The following is a 24892-nucleotide window of genomic DNA, read 5'->3' as shown; positions in this document are numbered from 1 at the left end:
GTCTGGCAATGGACTTGCAGAGCGGGGACAGGCAGTTGAGCAGCCTTTCTGAGAATAGCATATTCTGTGGTTTAGGTGGTATTGCCTCATCTTAGGAAGTGCTCAGACTGGGGTCAGAGGGATACCCAAGGACATGGCCTGGCATTAGGGAAGTCCACAGAAAAGCTTGCATAAGTCTCTTGTGCAAAGTTTGGTGAGCAGCGGAGCCAAGCAAGTCTCTTGCAAGGACCCACAGTTCCTCGTCCTGTTCAAGAGAAAGAGCAGTTCTTTCTCTCAGAACAAACACATTTATTCAGGGTGGTTTCACAAGGTCTTCAGGAAGGGTCTGGCCATTGCTTCCAAATTCTCTGTGATTGCAGAGGAAACGAGTCAGCAGGCGGGACCCAGGAGGTTTAACGTTATCTGCGGCGGCAGCCTCGCTTATCCCATGAGAGTGAAGATGCACTGGAGAGACAAAAATATGACCATTAAGAGCACAGTAAAGGAGCCATTTCCCTTGAGAAGCCCCCTGAGCTACCCAGTACACTGAGAAAAGCAACTAAATAGGGAATAAAGCTGGAGACTCTGGAAGGCGGAAGCGACTTTGGCTCTTTTCCAGCAAGGACTTCTGCTTCTGCTCCCTCCTGGTAAACTCTGTTCTGACTCCCACTTACAACTCCATAGCACTGTGTGTCCACTAGCGCCCACCTGCCTCCTTGGGAAGCCAGAATACAGTCTTATGCCAATTGGCTAGGTAGAGTCATTTGTCAAGTTCAGCACCTCAGCAGGCAGTGCAGTGACGGCTGAACGCCAGCGGGAAGTGAATTATTCTTTCCCGATTCCATCTGAGATCTTACAGCGTGAATTCCAGCACAGGGATGGCTGCCCCAGTGAAAGGGGGTGTGCTGGCTTGACATTATGCACCCCAGAAAAGCCACGTTTTCTATCCTGATCCAGTCTTGTGGGGGCAGCCAGGTGCCATAATCCCAATTCAATATTATTGGGTGGGACATTGATTAGGTTGTTTCCATGACAGTGACCCACCTAATTGTGGGTGTGACTTTTTGATTAGAGGGAGATGTGACGCTGTCCATTCAAGGTGGGTCTTGTTTAGTTTACTGGAGTCTTTTAGAAGAGGAAACATTTTGGAGAGAGCTCAGAGCCCACAGAGATGCAAACATCCGGCGATGCTAGGAGTGCGACAGAGAGAGCAGTCTTCTAGACATGGATGTTTCGAGATGCAGAGCCCAGCAGACGCCGTGAACTACCTTCCCATGACATGCTAACAAGCCAGAACCCAGAGTTGTGTCCCGGAGGAGCTAAGTGAAGGCCCACAGATGCTTACAGAGGAAACCACAGGCATCAGGAGCTAGAAGCAGTGGAACCAGAAACAAGGACAAGCAGACGCCAGCAACGGGCCGTCCCATGTCCCAGACATAAACCTTTCTTGAGCCAAGGTATCTTTCTCTTGATTCCTTAGTTTGAAAATTTTTATGACCTTAGAACTAAACTTGTAACTTAATAAATTCCCTTTTTAAAAGCCTTTTTGTTTCTGGTATAATGCATTCCGGCAACATTAACAAACTAAAACAGGGGGATGTTACAAGAACAGAAAACCTCCTGAGTTTGACTTGTGTTTTAGTTTCGTTGCTGCTAAAACAAATACCACACAATGGGTTGTCTTCATTCATTGGCTCATAGTTTCAGAGAGTAGAAGGCCTGCTTCCTCCTGGGACCCGCATCTTCTGCTGGCCAGCAATCTTTGTGGCTCCTTGGTTTTCTTGTCACATGGCAATGCACATTTCAGTGTCTTCTCCTTTCAGACTGCTTTGGCTCCCTGTTGGCTTCTCTCTGTCTCACTGTCACTCTGCTTGTGAAGGGCCCCAGCAGTCTGGATTACAGTCCCCCTGATTCAGCTGGGCTACGCCTCAGCTGAAGTAACATCTTGACGATACCCTAATTGCAGTGGGTTCACTCCCACCAGAGTGCAGACCAGAACCAGAACATGTCCAAACTGGGTCCACAACTCAATCCACTGCAGTTTGAGTAAATGGTGTTTTCCTCGATCCACTCAGAGCTGCCTCTAGTCTGCAGTATCCTCTTGGTAGGTTTCCATGGTGTGTAAAGACGTTTTAAGAGCCCTCATGTTTCTTCTTATCCCTTCTGGAAGGAAGCTCATCATAAATAGCTTTTTTGGAGAACTACAGAAGCTGTATAACAGGAATCCATCCAATTTGTCTGAGGTGCTTTTTATGCCTTATGTCCACATACAAAATAATGTCCTTGAAGAATATAATAAGGGTATCTCTTGCTGTCAAGGAATGATCTATTGGCCTGTAGAGCTGGTCGGCCATAAGATCCAAGAGGAGGAGCATAACCAATATCTTCGTTAGCTCATATTTTTGTCCCATTTAATCAATAATTTCCCCTGTTTGATCTTTTAGCCTACCAGAAACTCCTGCCTTGAGTGAAATAGTGAAACCCATGTCTCTGTGCTTAGTTCTAGTCTTGGAGACTCTTGTGGCATAGCCCAGGAGCCCTACCTGGGTATATCTGAGGTTTCTTGTCAGCGCCAAGTCTATAAGTGCAAGAGGGATGGGCTCTAGAGCAGTAAGTGGGGGTAACACAAACCCGGTAGTTCCCCTGTGGTGTGTGATGAGGACAAAGGAATTGTGCTCATGGTAGGAGTATGTAGGACAGAACAGAGTAAAGAGGAGACAAAAGAAGATCAAGGTTCAGCAAGGAAGTTGTTGGGACAGAGAGTGAATGCTGTCAGGAGTATACCATGAGAAACAAAATGCTCAGACAGATGGAGAGCTGACAGATGGAGAGCTGAGTGAGGTAAGGGGAACTGGTTGGGTCCTGGACTGAGGTCTCTGTTGAAAGGTGACCATTTCATGATGACATCTCCTTGTTCCAAAGGTCTTGGTGGACACTGTCTACTTTAGCTGCCATCTATTTCTTGAGGCTCTTTTTGAAGCTTCAGTTTGAGGTCTCCTCTTGGAGGGCTTTACTAGTCTGAATAGTTCTTATATTTTTTCAGTTGTGAGATATGTATCCAAGGTTGAACACCCTGTGATGTAATGGCAGTGTTGTCAATGAGTAAAACAGTATAAGATACTTCCCATCTGGGTTCATGTTTAGTTTCCTTGTGATGATGTCTCAAAACACCAGGTTTACCATCAGGAGATAGAAATAGGGTAAGATAATGGGTAATTGGAGCTGAAGGGATACAGACTGTGCAACAGGACTGGATACAAAAACTCAGAAATGGACAGCACAATAATACCTAACTGTAATGTAATTATGTTAAAACACTGAATGAAGCTGCATCTGAGGTTCAGTTTTTATTTTATTTTATTTTATTTTTTATTTTTTATTTTTATTTTTTTCTCTCTATTATTGTTTTATTTCTTTTTCTGTTGTCTTTCTATTTCTTTTTCTGAATCGATGCAAATGTACTAAGAAATGATGAATATGCATCTATGTGATGATATTAAGAATTACTGATTATATATGTAGAATGGAATGATTTCTAAATGTTGTGTTAGGTAATTTTTTTAATTAATAAAAAAAAAAAAACATCAGGTTTTCCACCTGCCAGCTATGCCAAGGTCGGTGATAGAGTTCAGATGGGAAGGTTATTTAATTAGCTGGTTGTAGGAAGGGTGTACTTGGTTAGTCCCTGGGAGTACTTGAGGATGCCTGATGGAGTCAAATTTGAGTCTTTGGCTAGCAAGGATGAGTAGGGCCTTCTCAAGATGTCCCTATGATGATTTCAAAGCAGCAAAGTCTTTGCAGAGGTATGGGTGAAGACCTCAAAGTCACAAGGGTAAGAGGCAGCACTTGTGGCCAAGGTGAAGCCAGTTCTTGAGATAATTTAGCTCATTTAGATTTTAGGATTTCATCATTCCTTTCAACAGCTCCGGGTAGCTGGTGATGATAAAAACAATGAAGTCTTTGGTTGCTGTGCAGAGCCATTTCTATTCTTTGTATGATTTTACCTATGAATTGAGTTTCCTTGAAATGGTAGAGGGGATTCCCCAGGCAGGAAGTATCCATTCCAGAAATACTGTAAGCATTTCCACAAGGGGAGGCTTCCAGCCATTTAGAAAACACACAAATTAAAGTCAATACCCACTGGTAGTCTTATGCTTTTGGCAGTTGGATAAAATCTGACAGTGAAGGAAAGGCCTTGGCTGGGCCACCTCCCTCAATTATCTCACCTTTAGTTTCTCCAGGGTTATGTTTTTGGCAAATGAGTCAAATGGCAACAGTCTGAGACAAATAAAAGCTGATGAATCCAAACTATTGTTTTCTAAAATATCCCACATTTTGTTTCTTATGTGATGTGACAAATTGTGTTGGCCATCATAATTCGTCTGGTGAGGGAGGAGCCACCAGGCAGACATTTGGGGCTCCAGAGCCCTTTGCCATGAACTGCATACCCAGCATCTCTCCATTGCTGTAGTTTCCTAGGCTGCCCCAGCAAATACCAGGAAAGGGGTTGACGTAAGCAGTAGGAACATATTAACCTACAGTTTTGGGGCCTAGTAAATGTGATGTAAGCAATAGGAACATATTAACCTACAGTTTTGAGGCCTAGCAAATGTCCAAATGAAGGCATCTAAGGCAATGCTTTCTTTCTAGAGACCAGCTCCTGGCAATCTCGGGCTCCTCTGTCACATGCCGGGGTTCAACAATTTCAACTTCTTGCTTCTGTGGTTTCTTCTCTCCCTCTTTCTTTTTATAAAGACTCCAGGAATAGGAGTAGGTCCCGTCCCAAATGAGGTGGGTTGTACCTTCCCTGACGTAGCCCCATTGAAACATCCTACTTACAATAGTTTGACACCCACAGCGATGCAGAACCTTTTTTATGAACATGCTTTTCTGGGAATTCAAAACAACCCACTCTAATTGCTTCCATCTCAGAAGCTGTTTGTGCCAGGCAGCTCTCATAGATGACATCTTTTGGAGGCAAATTAAAGAAATTGGAATGGGAACCAAGCATGAGGGAGAGTATCGCCATGGCCTTGGCCTGTAGTGGGGATGGAAGGACAATCTCCTGGTTAGGGGACCCCCTGGATTTGACTTGAGGGTCTCGGAAAGAGGCAGTTATCTTAGCATATTTGTCAGCCAGCTTATTCCCTCAGGCTTCGTGCAATATAACGTCCAGTAATAGCATTAAGACCCATCCTTAATGGGTTGCACTCCCTTGGCAGTAGCAGCTACTGCTGTCACACAAGGAGGAGAGCCTTAGATCCCTGATCCAGAGTCAGGCTTGAATTGCTGAGGGCTTCTGCTGTCCGTTTTGCTTTTAGGACACTACACCAAGGACGTGTCCTTGTTTACACCCAGCAGTGAGCAGGGTAAGTTGTAGTTGGATAGGCCAAGGTTAAGAGTGATAAAGTGACCCTTCGTGACATTTGCACACCCGTTTAGGTGGTGAGATCCAAATTAAGGGTCTGGGAACCGACGCTTTAGTCATGGCGTCATAGAGTGAAACGATCATGGAAAAACCGGGTATCCACAGTGTGCAGAGCTAATGAGCCCTAAGAAGCCTCTGGCTGTTTCGTGTTTGGGGAAGGGAACGTATCTGACGGCGCAGGTTGATGTGGGAGAGTCTTCCCTTCAGCTGAACGTCAGGGCCTAAGCAGCAGACCTGCAGTCAGGTGCTGGATGTGACCCCTCGTTGCCTTATGCCCTTTGAAGCCACCACCGGGAGTTTCTCTGTTTCTAGAAGAAAGGCTCTTAGGAAGGGGTGTGGGTCGGTTCTTTTCTACTGAGCGTTTGTGCACCCCATGCATGGCTGACATCTTGCCCACGCGGACGGGGTGCTCCTGCATCGGAGGCTGTTCAGTTCTGCAGTGAGGTGGACGCTAGGCTAGGAGAACCGAGAGCTCAGAGAAACTGTTGGCTCAGCCTCTGTTGGTTCTTCTGGGTGTCCCCCTTGTGTGGCCATTGAACACACAGGTCCTAACATTGAAGGGGCCGTCTGTATCCCCAAGTGAGTGGCTTAGGGAAGGTGATGTTAGGGCAACCCCACGTCCCTGTGCTCTGAGCCCAGGCTGTCCCTGCCGCCATGGGAAGCCTGGAGGACTCCTCCAGACACCTTCTAGGGCAGGGGCGGGCCATGGAGCCAAGGAGAAAGGGGGGTGGTTCGCACTCGGCCTCACTTGTGCTCGGGGAGCCCCAGCAAAAGGCTCCACCCCCGTCTGGATTGCTGGGGAGGTCCTGGGAGGTCCTGTCGGGGGGTGTCATAGGACCACCCTGTGGGACCCTGGAGTGGGGCTCAGTGATCTGGCTAACGTTACCCAAATTCTCTGCATCTGCTAGAGGGAGGGTCAGCACTGCCGGCCTCAGGACCCTGGACTCCTGGCCCTGTGTGACCCCCTGTCTTCCTAGGAGCCTTCAGAGTATTATCTCCACTGACTCTTAAGACCACCCGAACCCCCGAGCCAACAGCCGCTGCCCGAAATGGCCCCCAGCCCCCGGCGTGCCCCACAGGGCTTCCCTGGCTGGCTTTTCTGGCTCTGGGAGGTCACCTCAGCTGGGGCTGGGGTTCCAGGTGCACCTGTCCCCTGAGCCAGCAACCTCCATGGAGGAGGGATGCAGTGGCCTGGGTCCACTTGGAAAAGTTTCTCTGGAGGTAGGAGGGTTTGTCTCACCCTCCAGACCATGGAGAGCCCCCCCCCCATCATCCCCACTTACAGGATGCCATGAGGGGGAAACCACCATCCTCCCTCGCACCCTCCTCCCCTGGGAGGGGCTCAGGCCCGGCATCCTCACCCCCGGGACCCTCAACCCCTCCCGCCCCTGGGAGGACTCAGCCCCAGGCCCTCCTGTTCGGAGGCCTGTGCTCTGGCGCCACCTGGTGGTGTCCAAGCAGATGGCCCCGGGGTTGACCCCTTGCCCAGTTCAGGGCCTGGAGCAGGTAGTCTGCGTCCAGGGCCCCCACGCCAATCAGGGCAAGGGTGACGACGGAGGCCGAGTGCTCATTTTCAGGGGACACAGTCGGGTGGCAGCTAAAGCTATGGGTAGAGTGATCGTGAGCTGGACCCAGGTGGCCTGAGTGGCCCAGAGGGGCCTCAGTCACATCCGGTACCCGTGGTCAGTGTCCCCCCACCAAGATGCGAACACTGTCCAGAGATCGGGTGTAACCGGGGGTGGGGGAATGGTCTGGGCGGCTTCAGGAAGGCGGTCTCGGAGCACTTCACACACCTCACCACCCCTGGTCCCCTCTTGTGGGGAGACTCCAAGGGTTGCCGGCTGGCCGGGTCTCTGAGCCCTGAAGTCCAGGTGCCTCCTCTACCCTTTATGTGTGAGCTTCCAGAAAATGTCCTGAGCTTCAACCCACCCGCCAGCACCTGCCAGGATCCACCCCAGAACCCTTGTGCCCGCAGGCCCGGAGGCAGCACCCAGCTCTGGAGCCTCCAAGTCCTCCAAACCAGAACCAGGTTGTTCTGGCCTGCTGGGAGACGGTGGGCCACGAGCCCGAAATTCTTCCCCCAGGCACCCTTGGGGGGCCTGAATGTGGCCCTGCCGAACCCTCAGGCTGGGCTGCCCTGGGAGGCCGCTCAGGGGTCAGCACAGCTGCCCTGCCCTTGGCTGCCCTTGGCCTGGCTGGGAAAGTGCCTTCATTCCCACGGGGCCTCTGCTCTCCGCCCGGCCTGGCAGATGCAACGTGCAGGCTCAGGCGTTGCCTGTTACAGGATGCGGGTCAATGGCCAGATGCAGTGGAGACCCGCAGAGCGAGGCTGAGGGTTAGGATGGCAGAGAGGGTCAGGTTAGAATGACAGAGAATGAAGGGTTAGGGTTGGGGCGCGGCTGGAACGCAGTTCCCTCGCGCACGCGCAGACTCTTCACGCGTCCCTGGGGCCCCGGAGGCGGCGATCCAGTGGCGTGGGGAAGAGATCCATCTCTGACTTAGGTCGCTGCACCTGGACCGACAGGTGAGCTCCAGAAGGTCCAGCGCACCTGAGGCGGGGGTGGCCCCGCAGCCCTCAGGGTACGGGAGCCAGCACCGCTTTCTAGTTTTCACATCGGCCGTGGGAACTGCTGGAGCCACTGGGAGGCCCGAGGTTTGCTCTGCAGTTGGCAGGAACAGGAAACACTTTCCACGATGAGCGGTGGTCAGCGTTGCGCAGACACCTCAGGGCTCAGCGGAGGGAGCCACTGTCGCCTGGGGGGACTCAGGGTCCAGTAGGCAGAACGTCTGCGGAAAATGGTCAGGGTCCCACCTAGAGTCCTGGGTTCAGGTTCGGGGTTCGGGATTAGGGTGCAGTTTCGGGGGTTAGATAGTAAATAAAGAAACAAAAAAAATCAATAAAAATATAAAAACATAACATTTCTATAAAATAATATTAAATAAAATATAAAATAATGAAAAAGTAATTATATTACAAATGAAAAATATATTTTAAAAAAGGGCAAAAAGAAAGTTGAACGTGAGGAAAATAAAAAAACTGGCAGATAGGGAATTAGACTGCCTGCACTCACCTTTCTTCCCAGAAGGTGGCGATCCTGAGGCACCTCCTCGCCCTTTCCAGGTGGATGCATCGGCCTGCACTTCCAGCGTTCAACCAGCAGGTGGCAAGCCTGAGGCTTCAAGAGGACAGCGTGTGCGGGCAAGAGGGGTGCGGTGAGAGTTAGAGGGTTGGGTTAGGGTCTGCGTGCATCTCTTTCTGATCCATGAGACCTTAGAACAGGTGAGGACGAGGTTTCCCCGTGTCCACCCACTTTGGGGCCAGCCCTGGGCTAATGCAGTGTAACCCCTATAGCTTGGGAGGAACCCACAGTCCCAGCAGCGCTTTGGGAGGGAAAGGGATGCAACCCACATCTTCAGAGTTTAAAACCAAACACCTCAAGACTGTTTATAAAAGCACAGGGTACGGGGAGGGGGCAGAAATCAGGTAAAGGCCGGAGTCTGAGGACGGAGCCGGAAGAATTAAGGGCACGATTTCGTGCACCGCCCTGCGTGAACTTGGCAGCGACCAGGTTTGCGTCCCCCTCACCTCGGGGTAGCTGGAGACCTGGCCTCCAACCTGTGGTAGGCTGCAGGGACCCCCGGGTACCGTCAGCATCCGCTCCCCGCGCCCGGCAGGCAGCCTCTCCCTTCCTTAGGGGACGAGGCCAGGGTGCCCACGAGCACCTGCCCAGGCCTAGGCAGGAAGGTGGGCACGCCTGAGGGGTCCACCCCGTGGGATCCACCCCGCAGTCCCCGCCGCGCCCTCGGGCAGGCCCCCGCCCCGCGGGGCTCCTGACTGCCGACTCAACGCCCAGTGCGCTTCCCTGTCCTGAACCGGATTGCCCACGGGCTGCCCCTTTCCCACGCGCCCGGGAGGCTCGGGGCACGCTGGCCCTTTCCCCAGGTCCGGGGCGGCCAGAGAATAAACACTTCAGGCTGGGGGGCCACGCGGTGTCCACCGCAGCCCATCTCCGCGGCGCCCGAGAAGGGGCAGGAAAGTTGCCGGAGAAGGGGCGCCCAGGATGGTGACGGCCCCTTTGTTCCGGGAAGGGAGGCGGCTAGACAGCCGCAGGTGCCGGGAATGGAGGGAGCGGCCCCTTTCCCAGACAGTACTGCGTCTTTTTTTTTTTTAATACCTTTTTGAACAACTAACCTTCTGGGAAAATAGCCTTTTCTTTTTTTCAGATGGTTAAAAACCTTTTATAGTTTCTCACTAACAGCAAACAAAGAATCCAAGAGAACATTTTAACCGAGTGAAAACCGAATTCTTGTTTTGCGTGAAGATACCTCTGATAAGTAAATTATTAAAAATCTTACAAAACGGTAAAATCTTAGCCAAACTTAACCACAATCAAAAAAATTCACTTCTAACAAGCCTTCTACAATTTTCTGTCCATCTATTTTGTCCTGCACATTTCTGTTTCTCATTCTGCAACAATCAGTTATTTTACTGTATGGGAAAAAGTACTCTTTTTTTCCTTAATAGAAACATTTCCTGCATACTTTACATATTTAAATCACAAAAAAAGATGTTGGAATCAATCTTCAAGCTAAGAGAGCAGGATTTTTCCCGAAAGAGGACGTGAACTGCGAAGACAGTTGCGTTGCGCCCTGTGGACCCTGGAACGGTCAGGCCCGCCAACCCCGACAGCTCCGCACGTGAGCGCCCTGCCCTACAGAAGCCCCCGTCTGCCCTCCCTCTGCTTTCCCACTGGGATGCTGCCCCATTCCTCAATCTCTCAGTAAAGCGGGGGCCCTAAACTGCATGTTTATTTTTTTCTTTTAAAAGTGGTCATTGTCAGGCAGCCCCGGCTCGGCCCAGTGCGCTGCGGGCACCGTCTGGAATTCCCAGTACTTGTGTCCGTGAACTTGTGCTTTGCGAGTCGGTCTGAGGGCAGGACGAGCGCGGCCGACAGGCCCCACTGCCCCTTTGAGCACCACACGCCGTGAGCGCTGGACATGGGTGGACCCGTCGTGCGTGGGCGTCCGCGATCCCTCCAGCGAGTGAAGGTGAGCGCGTCCCCTAGGCGCAACCCTCACCCCCACCCGCACCCGCACCCCACCCTCACTTGCCTCCCACGAAGAAGGTGAGTGCAGGAAGGGGCCCAGCGCCCCCGGAGCCTGCTTCCCTCTGTCCCGTCGCCTCGTCCTGATGCTGGGAACGGGCACGGAAGGACAGGGAGAGATGAGGCGACAGGACCCTTTCCTCTAGCCCTTCCTACCCGAGGGTGAGCTGCAGAGTCGGGAGAACATGGTTCCACGGAGAAGCAAAGTGAAAACAGTCGAGTTCATTTTGTGCGGTGTTTCTAGCATTCAGGTAAGAAACCCACCCAACAGGGGCACCTGTGAGCTGCGTGCACAAGGTGAGTCATTTCAGTGATTCCTCTGGCTAGCTGAACGCACTTCCATCTGCATTTGAGACAGGCATTGCACATTATAAAGAGGTATGGTAAAGTTCAGGCTATCAAATTTTTATTTTTTCTTAGAATAACATTAAGTAGTAAAGAAAAAAAAAAAAACACAAGTCAAAAAGTCAGACCCCGGAAGCAAAAAGAGAGAGGCTTTACTGGCACTTTTTTTGACCCAGAAGCCCTGCGTTTTCAGTTTGCACGGAACACACAGTCCTGCAAGGGGGCCTGTTTATAGAAAGTAAAAGAAGAGACGGCAGGGGCAGCAGCAGTGCTTGGGGGTTGGGGGGTTGGCTCTGAGCACAGACCTCACCTCCTCCCCACCCCCCAGAGCCCACCCCCCATCCCCAGATGCGCCTACTGAGCACAGCTGCTGCCCCTGCAGGGATTTGCACTCAATGGGGCTAATCAAGCAGCTGGGCGGCTTCGCAGTCACCAGGTCCTTCTTGGCCCTGCCTTAGCATGGAGGCCGAGGTCCGTGAGGGGGCGCGGCTACTGGGACCTCTCTTCCAGCATTCTGGAGGCATGCAAGCATGAAGAAAGCACATGTTTTCTGCTCTGAAAAGCAATCAGTCCCTTTTAGATTGGTAGTAGGAAAATCTAGATTCAGTTGTCAACTGGGCCAGGTGAAGGTGCCTAGTTCTGTTACTGCGGCTATGAGCCAATGGTATGTGAACCTCATCTGTCACTGATTACATCTGCAGTCGGCTAGGAGGTGTGCCTGCTGCAATGAATGATGTTTGACTTAACTAGCTGGCGCTTAAGTGAGAGACTCAAGGTAGCACAGCCCAAGCAGCTCAGCATACCTCAGCTCAGTACTTAGAGCTCAGTCCAGGCCTTCAGAGATGCAGAAAGGAATCACCCCGGGGAAAGTTGTTGGAACCCAGAGGCCTGGAGAGAAGGCCAACAGAGATCACCCTGTGCCTTCCCACGTAAGAAAGAACCTCAGTTGTAAGTTAGCTGCCTTTCCTCTGAAGAACTAATGAAATAAATCCCCTTTTATTAAAAGTCAATCTGTCTCTGGTGTGTTGCATTCTGGCAGCTCGCAAACTAGAACACCCTTTCCCACTCTTTTTTATGTTTCAATTTAAGTCCAAATTAGAAAGGGCTGGGGGCCGTGACTCAGTCCTGCTCGTGCCCCTTGGAGGGCCACGGTGGAGGGCAGGACCCGTGATCCTCGGGGCGCTGTCCATGGCATTTGGGTTTTGCTGTCATGGGGCTGGGGCATGGGGCACCCCACTTGGTGGCTCGAGGGTGGGCCAGCACCCTCCCCATGGCATGGCCTCGCCCCCAGCACTCTCGGCTTTCCTGAGAGGCCCCCCAGCTTCTGGGCCTGGCAGCGAGGAGGGTGCCAACAGAGCCCACAGGCACCTTCATTCCTGCCCGAGGACCAGGGGGAGGCAGCAGCCCCGTGAGGAAAAGCCACGTGCCAGGGTCACGGGTGTTGGCGGCTCAGTGCCGAGGAAGAAGGAGCTGGGGGAAGGAACAGAGGCTTGGCAGGAGCAGCGAGCCACTGGCACGGATGGTGAGCGGGGCTGCCTCCTGGGTGCCGGCGTGGGGGGTGGGGGAGGCTTGGGGTGTCTACTACATCCCTCTCTCTAGGATGGGGTGCCGAGGGGGTGAGTGTGAGCCAGATCTGCTGGCAGCGATGGGGGGCAGCGCCTTTCTCCCTGGCCCCGAGATTCCCCCTCTGCAGAGTTGGGTGGTGGGAGATGATGACTGCAGTGTCCCTGCCCAGTGCGCAGAGGGGTGACGAAGTGGCGGTGCTGGTGGTGGCTGGGGACACACAATGGAAGGAGTTTGCGCCATCTTGTCACTCAGCTCGCATCTCCCCTGTCGCCTCCGAGGGCCTCCCCTGTGGGGACATCCCAGTGGCTTCCTGGCCCCCTCGGTGTCCCCACAGTCCCCCGCCCCACCCTTCTCCCACCCTGCACTGCCCTGACAGCCCTTCACCCCTGCCCCGCCTCACCCCAGGGCCCATGTACATGCTGCTTCTGCCGTGGACGCTGTTCTAGATGTCCACATGGCCCCTCTCTCTGTCCCAGGGTCTGCGCTGGGAGGCATTCCCTGACCTGACCTCTCCATGGCACCCTCCCTCCCCTTACTCCTTCCTTAAAATGCTTTGTCCTTCTTAGAACTATCACCACCTCTCCCTCTAGAAGGTCATCCCCACGAGGGCAGGGATTGTTGTCTCTGTTGTTCCCTGCTGTGCCTCCAGCACCTAGCACAAAACTGGTACATAAATAGTGGTTGGGCGAGGAGGTGGGCGGATGGACAGATGGGTGGGTGGGATGGACAGATGGACTAGTGGTCGAGTGGGTGAGCAAGTAGGTGGATGGATGCAGAGTTGGGTAGGTGGGTGCCGTGTGATGGTGCGACTACACAAGTTGAGGTCTCATAGCAGCTGACATTTGAAGGGACAAACCCTCTGGCTGCATGGGCACAGGAGCTGCCACCTGATGCTGGACAGCTGACTGCTTCTCTCTGTGAGCCTCAGTTTTCTCATCTGTAACATGGGGACGATGGCAGTAGGGTAGGATAGTATGATGGTGTGATAGGACCCCCCGGGTAAAGCACCTCAGCTCAGAGCCTGGCCCATGGTGAACACTCAGTAAATACTGTTGTCGCTGCTGCTTTTCTTCTGGAATGCAGGAGAGTGGGATGAGGAGGGATTTTGGGGCAGCTCCTGTTCTGCTTTCTTGGGAGACCCAGTTTCAGATGTGTGGGACAGCGCACGGAGGCCGAGAGGCAGGGTGGGGCGGGGCCAGTTCTCCCACTTTCCATCTGTGGTTTGGGGCCCATTGCTGGACTCAGTTCCTCAGGTGTGAGTAGGGTTACTAGTGGGACCTCTCACACAGCTGATGCAGGGCATAGGTGAAGGCTTCGGGTATGCCTGGCACATAGGTGTACGATGCATGTTGGTTCTGCTGATAGCCACTTGGTCACAGAATCTCAGCACACCTGCAAACCTCCTGGTTTGTACACATCTGTGTCAGAGACTACTCTTTGCCCCTAAGTCAATCTCCTCCTCCTCTGGCAGTAGTCCCTCCAGAGCCTGGCTGGGCCCAGGGCCTGCCCTGGTAAAATGCTCCTTCCCCCCTGCTAGCTGAATGCAGGTCCAGATGCTCTGTGGCCCTTGCAGAGGGGAGCACGCTAGAAGAGGGGGCAGGAGACAGGGGAGGCTGCATCTCTGCACCACGGGACCTCCCAATCCGCCTTCTCATCTGGGGACTGCTCTGGGAGCCACAGATAAATGTTTGCATCGGAAAACCATGCTGAATTTTGTCGAAAGCTTTGCCAGTGTCAATCGAGATAATCGTGATTTTTTCCTTTCCACTTGTGAACATGTTTAAGTAGGCTGATTGATTTTCTCATGCTGAACCACCCTTGCATGCCTGGAATAAACCCACTTGATTGTGGTGCATAATTCTTTTAATGTGCTGTTGGATTTTATTTGCTAGTATTTTGTTGAGAATTTTTGCATCTATATTCATTAGGGAGATTGGCCTGTAGTTTTCCTTCCTTGTCCATCTTTATCTGGTTTTGATATTAGAGTGATGTTAACCTCAAAAAATTTCCTGAGATTTTTTTTGAGGAGTTTGAGCCCCAATGGTGTTAGTTCTTTGAGGAACAGTTGATAAAATGCCCCTGTGAAGCCACTGGCTTTTTTTTTGTAAGAAGAAATGTGATGACTGATCGAATATCTTTACTTGTGATTAGTTTGTTGAGATCTTCTATTTCTTATCGTGTCAGTATAGGTAGTTTGTGTGTCTGCAGGAATTTGTCCATTTCATCTAAGTTGTCTAGTTGGTTTGTGTGTAGTTAGTTGCTCATAGTATCCACTTGTGATTTTTTTTATTTCCTCAGGGTCAGTCGTAATGGTAACAGTCCCACTCTCATTTCTGGTATTGCTAACTTGCATCCTCTCTCTTTTCTTTGTCAGGCTAGCAAGGGGTCTAACAATTCTGTTGATTTTCTCAAAGAACCAACTTTTGGTTTTATTGCTTCTTTCTAATTTTCTATTTGTTCTCCAATTCACTTACTTCTGCTTTAATCTTTGTTATTTCTCTTTGTTCTAGTTTGCTAGCTGCCAGAATGCAATATATCAGAAATGAATGGCTTTTAAAAAGGGGAATTTAATAAGTTGCTAGCTTACAGTTCTAAGGCTGAGAAAATGTCCAATCAAAGACATCCAGGGAAAGATACCTCGGTTCAAGAAGGCCAATGAAGTTCAGGGTTTCTCTCTCAAATGAGAAGGCACATGGTGAACACAATCATGGTTTCTCCCTCAGCTGGAAGGGCACACGGCGAGCACGGGGTCATCTGCTAGCTTTCTCTCCTGGCTTCTGGTTTCATGAAGCTTTCAGGGAGGTGTTTTCCTTCTTCATTTCCAAAGGTCGCTGGCTGGTGGACTCTGCTTCGTGGTGCTGCAACATTCTCTGCTCTCTCCAAATCTCCTTCATTCTCCAAAATGTTTCCTCTTTTATAGGACTCCAGAAACTTATCAAGACCCACTCAAATGGGTGGAGACATGTCTTCCCCTAATCCAGTTTCACAACCACTCTTGATTAAATCACCTCTCCAGGGAGATGATCTGATTATAGTTTCAAACATACAATTTTGAATAGGGATTATTCTGCCTTTATGAAATGGATTTAGATTAAAACATGGCTTTTCTAGGGGCATACATCCTTTCAAGCTAGCACATTCTTCTATTTGTTTGGGGGTTAATTTGCTGTTCTTTCTCTAGTTCCTCGAGGTGAGCAAGTAAGTCTGATTTTTACCTTTCTTCTTTTTTATATAGGCATTTAAGGTGACAGATTTCCATCTCAGCATAGCCTTTGCAATATCCAGTAAGTTCTGGTATGTTGTATGCTCATTTTCATTCATCTCCAGATATTTACGGATTTATCCTGCAATCAATAGGTTTCAGGGTTTGGGGTTTGCTGAATTTATTAGCTCAATTAGTTTTGCTCTCAATTTCTCAGGGTTTTCTCAGTATAGGAGCATGTCCTCTGCAGATAATGAAACTTTTACTTCTTCCTTTTCTATTTGGATGCCTTTTATTTCTTTCTCCTGTGTAATTGCTCCAGCTAGGACTCCTAATGCAATGTTCAATAATAGTGGTGACAATGGACAACCTTGTCTCATCCCCAATCTCAAGGGAAATGTTTTCAGTTTCTCACCATTAAGTATGATGCTGGCTATGGCTTTTCATATATGCCCTTTATGATACTGAGAGAGTTTCTTTCAATGCCTAAGTTTTGAAATGTTCTTATCAGGAAAGGCTGCATAAGATTTTGTTGACTGCTTTTCCAGCATCAATCAATACGATCATGTGATATTTTTCCCTTTTGACTTGTTAATGTGCTGCATTACATTGATTGCTTTTCTTATGTTGAACCACTCTTGCATTCCTGGTATGAATCCCAGTTGGTCATGATGAATAATTCTTTAAATGTGGCATTGCATATGATTTGCTACTATTTTGTTAAGAATTTTTGCAGCCATGTTCATTAGGGAGATTGGTCTGTAGTTTTCTTTTCTTGTATCATCTTTATCCGATTTTGGTATTAGAGTGATGTTAGCATCACAAAATGAACTAGGTAGTGCTCTTTCTCAATATTCTGGAAGAGTTTGAGCAGGATTGGTGTTGGTTCTTTTTGAAATGTTTGATAAAATTCTACTGTGAAGTCGTTTGGTCCTAAACCATTTGATGACTGATTGGATCTCTTTATTTGTAACTGGTTTGTTGAGATCTTCTATTTCTTCTCGAGTCAATACAGGTAGTTCATGTGTTTCTAGGAATTTGTCCATTTCAACTAAGTCGTCTAGTTTGTTGGCATATAGCTGCTCATAATATTCTCTTGATCGTTAAAAATTTCTTCAAGATCGGTGGTAATGACCCCCCTCTCACTTCTGATCTTGTTTGTTTCTATCTTTTCTCTTTCTTTCTGTTAGTCTTGCTGGGAACTATGAATTTTATTGATTTTCTCAAAGAACCACCTTTTAATTTCATTGATTCTACTTTATTTATTGTTCTCCAGTTTGTTTATTTCTGCCATAGTCTTTATTATTTTTCTTCTTTTATTAAATTTGGGGTTAGTTTGCTGTTCTTTCTCTAAATTTTCCAGGTGAGCAGTTAAATCCTCAAATTTTGCTCGTTCTTGTTTTTAAATATAGGCATTTAGGGCAATAAATTTCCCTCTCAGCACTGCCTTTGCCACATCCCATAAGCTTTTATTTTTGCAAGTGCATGGCCAGGAATCAAACCTGGGTCTCCCGTTAGGTAGGTGAGAATTCTGCCAGGGAACTACCATTGCACCCCACATCCCATAAGTTTTGATATGTTGTATTCTCATTGTCATTCATCTCCAGATACTTACCGACCTCTCTAGCAATTTTTCTTGACTCACGGATTATTTAAGAGTTTGTTGTTTAATCTCCAGATATTTGTGAAAGCTCTGGTTATTTGGTGATGATTAATTTCCAACTATATTCCATTGTGATCAGAAAAAGTACTTTGGATAATTTCAATCTTATTACATTCATAGAGACTCCTTTTGTGTGCTAGCACATGATCTATCCTGGAGAACGTTCCATGTGCCCTAGACAAGAGTGTGTGTACTGGTGGTTTGGCCTATAGTGATCTCTGTGTATCTATTAGATCTAATTCTTTTATCCTGATGTTTAGGTTCTCTATCGCCTTGTTGATCCTCGGTGTGGTTGTTCTATCTAAAGTGGAGAGTGGTGTATTGAAGTCTCCCATTGTTATTGTTGATATGTCTGTAGCTCCCTTCAGTTTTTCCAATACCCTCATGTACTGTGGAGCTCCTTGATTGGCGGCATTTGTGATTGTCCTGGTCCCTTTTATGAATATGTAGTGTCCTTCTTTGTCTCTTACAATGTCTTTACATTTAAAGTCTATTTTGTCTGGTACTAGTATAGCTACTCCTGCTTTGTTTTGGTTACAGCTTGCATCCTTTCACTTTCAATCTGTGTTCTTGAGTCTAGATGCATCTCTTATAAACAGCATATAGATGGATTGTGTTTTTTGATCTGTTCTGTGGGTCTGTTTCTTTTAATTGTGACTTTAGTCCATTAACATTTAAAGTAATTGCTCTAAAAGCAGTTCTTGACTGTTTCATCTTGTCCTTTAGTTTCATTTGTCAGATTTACATGTTATGATTCTTCTTTCTTTCTCTGTTTTCCTTTAAATTATCTGTGCTCATACTCTTCACTTTTGTGCCCCCCTCCAGATCTCTTCTCCTGTCTTTTTTTTTTCCAGCTGACAGGACTCCCTTTAGTATTTCTTGTAGTTCTGGACTCTTGTTGACTGGTTCTTTCAATCTTTCTTTGTCTTTGGAGATGTTAATCTCTCATTCAATTTTGAAGCATAATGTGTCTGAACAAAGAATTCTTGGTTGAAAGTTGTTCTCATTCTGGATCTTAAAAGTATTACACCACTGCCTCTTTGCTTCCAGGGTGCCTGTTGAGTTGTCTGAAGTCAGTCTATGTGTTTTCCCTTGTGTGTAGTAGATTTGTTTTTTTTTTTTTTGCTTTTCTCATGCTGCTTTCAGGACTTTATGTTTCTCTTCAACACCTGACAGTCTGATTAGTATGTGTCTTGGAGTGGGCCTATTCGGATTTATTCTATTTTGAGTTTGCTACCTCTTTGATTTGAATATTTATGTCTTTAATAAGGGCTGGGAAGTGCTCTTCAATTATACTTTCAACTAGAATCAAAAGGAGACACTCCAGGATATATTGGGAATGAAGTCTGGCTGGTGCTCACAAGAGAGAGAGAAAATCTAAGAGAAAAACAATAGTCGCAATAAGAAATAAATGAAATTGAATAGTAGAAATAATATGTGTAATAAAATATAGAAAATAAAGAATAAAAATATATAAAATAAATAGAAAAATTTAAAAATAATGAAAAAAGCAATTATATTACTACCAAAAATGTATAGAGAGAATATGTTTAAAGTGGCAGGAAATAGAAAAAATTAAGGAAAACTATTAAAAATAAAATAAAAAGTGAAGATAGGCAGATAGGGAATAGCTTGCCTGCACTTGCTGCTTCTGCCCAGAAGGTGGCGACCGTGAGGCTCCGCCTCCCTCCAGCTCACCCCCACCCCTTCTGATGCAGCCTACCTGCACTTACCTGGTCTGACCAGCAGATGATGCACTCGAGTCTCCTCCTCCCTCAGCCTGGCCCATCCTGGCCAAAGCTCCTGGAGGTCTGCATTCTTGGCTGCAGGGATGCTCCACCAGGGGTAGTGGGGAACTGACCAGTGCATGGGGAATCAGCTGACAGTGGACCTGCAGCACTGGCGGGCCTGCCAGATGCTGCAACTGCAAGCCAGCTCTTCCCACACCTGGCCAGGTGATCACTTCCCTGTCCCTGCCAGGCCCCGCAGTGTATGATTGGCCCACCTCTAAGCTCCCCATGGTTGCTGTCCACTGCAACCATGGCGGGAGGGTTCCCCAGCTGACTGCTGTGCAGGCTGGAGCCAAGGAGGGTCAGTTCCCTCCTATCGCACCTCCCCAGTGCATTGTAGCCTGCCCGGTGGGGATCCTGGTCACCAGACCCACTCGCTCTACCCAGTTCGCTCATGCTCTCTTCACCTAGACTGCCGAAAGACGCTCCTAGTTTACTCACATACAGAGACTTGCTCTCCTGGATATTTTCTCCCCTTGTCCTATTTAGGATTAGGATTAGGGTTAGGGTTGGAAATCATGAATTCATACTGGTAGCTCCAAATCTAATGTAACCACACAGGGTTCTTCACTTGCCTCCCCCATTCCAAACAGGGTCTCCCGGGAGTTCTGGGAAGGAGAGAGGTTGGGTGTGGGCTCAGGACAGGGAGAGCAAGGTGGGGTGGAGCATAGGGGGGCTGAGACCCCCACTGGGAGGCTGTGGCCCAGGGAGGCATGATGGGAGGGTGTTGACTGTCCTTGGCTGCAACCTGCCCAGCTGCAGGATGGGGGCCCATCCCCTTGTGGGTCTTAGTGGCTAGTGGCCAACGGAGCCCTGAGGTGGACCCCATTGTCACCCTGGGAGGCCAGGTCCTGGACACAGAGAGTGATTGCTCTGTTGACGGCAGCTTCCCCAGTCCCCATGGCAGAGACCCACCATCCACCCACTGCAGGCTGGAGCAATCCCACCGAGCTCGCAGCACTCCAGCTCCTGCAGCCAGGGTCAGGTGTGTGTGTGCTCAGAGAGAGCTGAGAGAGCGCCACATGCTGCTGAAAAGGTGTAAGTGCAGGTGGCATGCTCTAGACTGGATTTGGGGAGGCTGGAGAAGGAACAGACTCAGGGTTGCCACCAGCTGGGCAGAAAGGGAAACTGCAGGCAGATTACTGCAGCCAGATTACTGCAGCCAGGATGGACATGCCTCTCATCTGCTGGCCAGAAGCAGGAAGTGCAGACAAGCTGTTCCAGTAAGAAAAGGGCAAGGTTGTGGGGAACAGGAGCCTCACGCATGCCATCTGCTGTTAAGAAGTAGGAAGTACAGATAGGCTGCTTCACCAAGGAATGGGTAAGGCTGAGTGAAAGAGTAGCCTAGTGTCTGCCACCTGCTGACCAGAAGCAGCAAGTACAGTTAGGATTAGGGTTGGGGTTAGAGTTGGGGTTGGGGTTTGGGGTTAGGATTAGGGTTTTTAGGGGTTAGGGTTAGGGGTTAGGGGTTAGGGTTAGGGCTAGGGTAGGATTAAGATTTGTATGAAGCTTGGGGTTGGTTTGTGTTTGTGGTTGGTTTTGAGGTTGTTGTACGTTTAGGGGTAGTGTTGGTATTAGGTTCAGGTTAGGTTTAGATCCAGGTTAGTGTTCTCTAAAGAAAGTACTTTCCGTCCAAAAAGTGCATGGAAGTGAATGGATCTATTAAGTCTCTTAGCCTTCAAAGGAGTACTAGGTAAGGGTTTTACATAACAGTTGTTGAGTTTTCTGTGAAAATGCCAGTTTTGCGCAAGACATACATCAAAATGAATGGAGCCAGTATGTGACTTAGTTCTCAGAACATTTTCACAGACTTTGCTCAAGTAGAATTAGGTGCGATTTGTTTGACAATGCTGTTTTACACTAAAAATATGTATGAACGTGTGTGGGCCAAGTACATTACTCTGTTCCTGAAACAAATTATGTTAAGGCTAGGCTCAGTGTTAGGGTTAGGATTGGGATTGGGTGTAGGTTTAGGGTTAAAGTTAATGTTGGGTTTAGGATTGGTGTTGGGGTTAGGGTTAGGGATGGGGTTAGGGTTACGGTTAGAGTAAGGGTTGTGGTTAGGTTTACATTTCGGGCTGCGTTGGGGTGCAGGGTTGGTATACAGCTGAGGGTTGTGCTTAGGGTTGACTTTGGGTGTGGGGTTAAGATTCGGGCTAGGGTTCATGGTAGGGATGGGTCCAGGTTTAGGGTTTTAGTTAGGGTTAGGGTTAGGCTTAGTGTTAGTATTAGGGTTACATATAGGGCTGTGATTTGGTGTAGGATTGGTCAAAAGTTGAGAGTTGCATTTACGGTTGGCGTTGGGGATGGGGTCAGGTTTCGGGCAAGGGTTGGTGGTCGGGTTAGGGCTAGGGTTAGGGGTTAGGGTTGGGGTTGGGGTTAGGGTTGGGGTTAGGGGTTGGGGTTAGGGTTAGGGTTTAGGGTTTAGGGTTAGGGTTAGGTTAGGGTTAGGGTTAGGTTAGGGGTAGGGTTAGGGTTAGGTTTAGGGGTTAGGGTTAGGGGTTACAGGTTAGGGTTAGGGCATAAAAATCATCTTGATGTGGCTAGCCAGTAAACTCTTCAGGCTCAAATTTAAATTTCTATTACCTAGATCACCAGTTTTTCGCTCCTAAATTTAAACCTAAAAAATTAAACCATTATAAATACATGTAAGAAAAAAGAAAACACTACCAGTTTTAAAAAGAAAGACAGACCAACTAACCAACTGACCTGCAAATCTCCTACCATCACAATATTAATTTAATTAATTTCATATTTCAGAAAGAATCTAAACATCTTGACTATGGGCACAAGAGGGAGCAATTTCGTCTTGAATAAGACTTGTATCTATAGTTTATTCAGAGAAAACTTCAGAAAAATTTAACCCCATCCTTCTTTCAATGAAGTTTAATCTTAATAGCAGTGAAAGAATCTAATAGCACCAAGGAAATCTGAGGATAGAAGCAAATAGAGAAAAATTCCATGCTTTAAAAACTCAGCATACATGGGCTAAGGCAGTAGCATTTAGTCTGAAGAACCAGAGAACTATACTGAACATATTCAGAATTTTAATATAAAGAACTTGGTAACCTGAGCTACAGTAAATTCCTTCTTTCCCCCACCACATAGTGAACTTAAATATTAAATGGAGATCAAAGCAGTCTTCATTTTATGGAAATATATTTTTGGCCTATAGCATTAACAGTGTAAAAAGAGAGCTCAAATAACTATGCGGACAATTTTCTGCTTTGATTATGTGTGAAGAAACTTTAAAATAAAACATTTTTAAAACATATTAAAAACAAAGCAAGGTTGGCAACAGTGGCTCAGTGGCAGAATTCTCACCTGCCATCCCAGAGACCTGGGTTCAATTCCCAGTGCCTGCCCATGTTAAAAAAAATAATAAATAAAGCAAAACCTCAGTATGCAAATATAGTAGTATAAATGATGAAGTTATGTTAATTCTTTATAATTTTCCCACAAATAAAAAGAACAAAGGGTTGACCCTTCAAAAGGAAAGCAGGCTGCTTAAAAATTTATATAAGTGATTCAAAACTTTATATCCTTTCATTTATACTAACCACCAGCCAACGTAACAAATTTCCATAGGAACCACATTTCTTGTTTGTTTTTATTTTTTATTGATATATATTATATATTCACATATCATGTAATCATCCAAAGTGTACAAAGGTTCACAATATCATCATATAGCTGTGCATTTATCATCACAATTGACTTTTTATGAAAAATAACATATATACAAAAAAGCAATACATTTCAAAGCACATTGCAACAATTAGTTGCAGAATAGATTTCAGAATTTGTTATGGGTTTCAATTCCACAATTTTGGGTTTTACTTCTAAGTGTTCTAAGATAATGGAGAGTAAAAGAAATATCACTATAATGGGTCAGCAATCATAATCACTTGTTAAACCCTACCTTCTCTGTATACTCCACCATCACCTTTGATCTTTCTCCCACTCTTGAGGGGTATTTGGGCTGTGCCCATTCTAGCTTTTTCACGGTGGAAGGGACGACCAAAAACATGGGACAGGGGGATAGAACTAGTTGATGTTGTTCTAGAAGGGCTGGCCTTCTGCATTTCAGGACTTATCTGGTCCATGGAGCCATCTGGAGGTTGCAGGTTTCTGAAAAGTTACCCTAGTGCATGCAAACTGTGTAGAATCTTGTATTATGCCCTTAGCTGGTCTTTAGGGTTGGCAGAAATGGTTTTGGCTGGGGGTTGGCAAGCTATGATATATAGCAAAGTCTAACTGAATGAAGCTTGTGTAAGAGTGACTTCCAGAGTAGCCTCTCAACTCTGTCTGAAGTCTCTCAGCCACTGATACGTTACTTATAACACTTCTTTCTCCCCCTTTTGGTCAGGACAGCATTGTTGATCCCATGGTGTCAGGGCCAGGCTCATCCCTGAGAGTCATCTCATACAGGGAAATTTTCACTCCTGAATGTCATGTCCCACATAGGAGGGAGGCAATGGTTTCACTTAGAGAGAGTGAGGCCACATCTGAGCAAAAAAATTTACCTCTGCAGGTAACTCAGGGATACCCATAGGTAGGCTAAGCTTCGCCACTACACACATAAGCCTCACAAGAGCAAGCCTCAAGATCAAGGGCTTGGCCTTTTGATTTGGGAATGTTTGACACAGTATTAGGGGTTTCCCCAGTGGTAACGTTTAGTAGTTTCATGTTTTATTATCCCACCCTGCAAGGACCTTGCCAGTATTTTTTGATTTTCTGCATAATATACTCTGGAATGTAACCAGGCATTATATCTAGCTACACAGGATTAAAGGCCCTCATTCTTTTTCTGGGCTCCCTGTGTTTGGACTGTTTAAATGATCTATTCAGACAGGTTGAGTTAGATTATGTGCTACAGAAAATTAAGAGGAACCACGGTTCTAATCAAATTTCTAACCCTTACAATTATCTACACACTTGAAGAAAAAAAAAAAAAGAGGGTTTGTACTACAATCAAATTTTAAAAATTCAATGTTCTTACATTTTAGGAAAGAAGTGAACTCCACAGACCAAAACACACCTTTGGGAAAGCATCTACTCTTGAACTAGTGGAGTAGAAAAAGGTTTGGGGGTGCTGAGCACATAGGTCAAAGAAAACCTTTTAGGTTCTTCTCTGATCTCTTCTCACTTACTGCCCACAATTCTCAAAACCCGAGGAGAACATGAATTCACAGACCAAAATAACTTGACACCTGAAAAGCAGATTACTCTGAAAGGGCAGAAAAGGAGATGTAAGAATTTAAAATAAGCAACACAACTGTACTTAGATAAGAACAAGATCAAGAAATCAGTTTTTTTAATGGAAATATATAAAAAACAATATGTAATTGTGTTAGGTTGAATCATGTGCTTTCTCCCTCAAGAGATATGTTCTTAATACCAATCCATATTTCCCTGGGTGTGAGGCCCGTTTATAAATGGGGCTTTTTGAAGATGTTATTTTTAGTTAAAGTATGGCAAACTAAATCAGGATGGGTCAACCCATATTACTGGAGGCCTTTAAGGAGAAGAAACTGAAGTCAGAAATCAACAAAGCCACATAACAAGAAACAGGAAATCAGCACAAACTGAGCAGCAGACACAAGAGAGATTTCCAAACAATGGTGGCAGATCTGCAAGCTGAGGGACCACCAGATTCCAGCAAGCCAGCAGGAAAATGCTACAAACCCTGGAGAGAAAACATTGCCTTAATAGCACCTTGATTTTAGACAACTAGCCTCCAAAACTGTAAGCCAATCAATTCCTTAGTTAACGGCCATGGTGGTTCAGCAGGCAGAGCTCTTGGCTGCTGTG

The 24892-nt window shown here is 47.4% G+C and overlaps 1 protein-coding gene across 1 annotated transcript in view; it reads left to right on the top strand.

The window, feature by feature from the left end:
* Positions 1–10405: 10405 nt before the first annotated feature.
* Positions 10406–24892, top strand: part of LOC143667830 (lamina-associated polypeptide 2, isoforms beta/gamma-like) — a 56419-nt gene continuing 41932 nt past the window's right edge. Inside the window, 2 exon segments of the mRNA XM_077142385.1 lie at positions 10406–10533; positions 12195–12379. Coding sequence (XP_076998500.1) covers positions 10406–10533; positions 12195–12379 — 313 coding nt within the window.

The sequence above is a fragment of the Tamandua tetradactyla genome, chromosome 23 (assembly GCF_023851605.1).
Source record: "Tamandua tetradactyla isolate mTamTet1 chromosome 23, mTamTet1.pri, whole genome shotgun sequence".
NCBI classification, from domain to species: domain Eukaryota; kingdom Metazoa; phylum Chordata; class Mammalia; order Pilosa; family Myrmecophagidae; genus Tamandua; species Tamandua tetradactyla.
The sequence above is the reverse complement of the archived record's forward strand: the minus strand, read 5'-3'. Positions and strand labels throughout refer to the sequence as shown.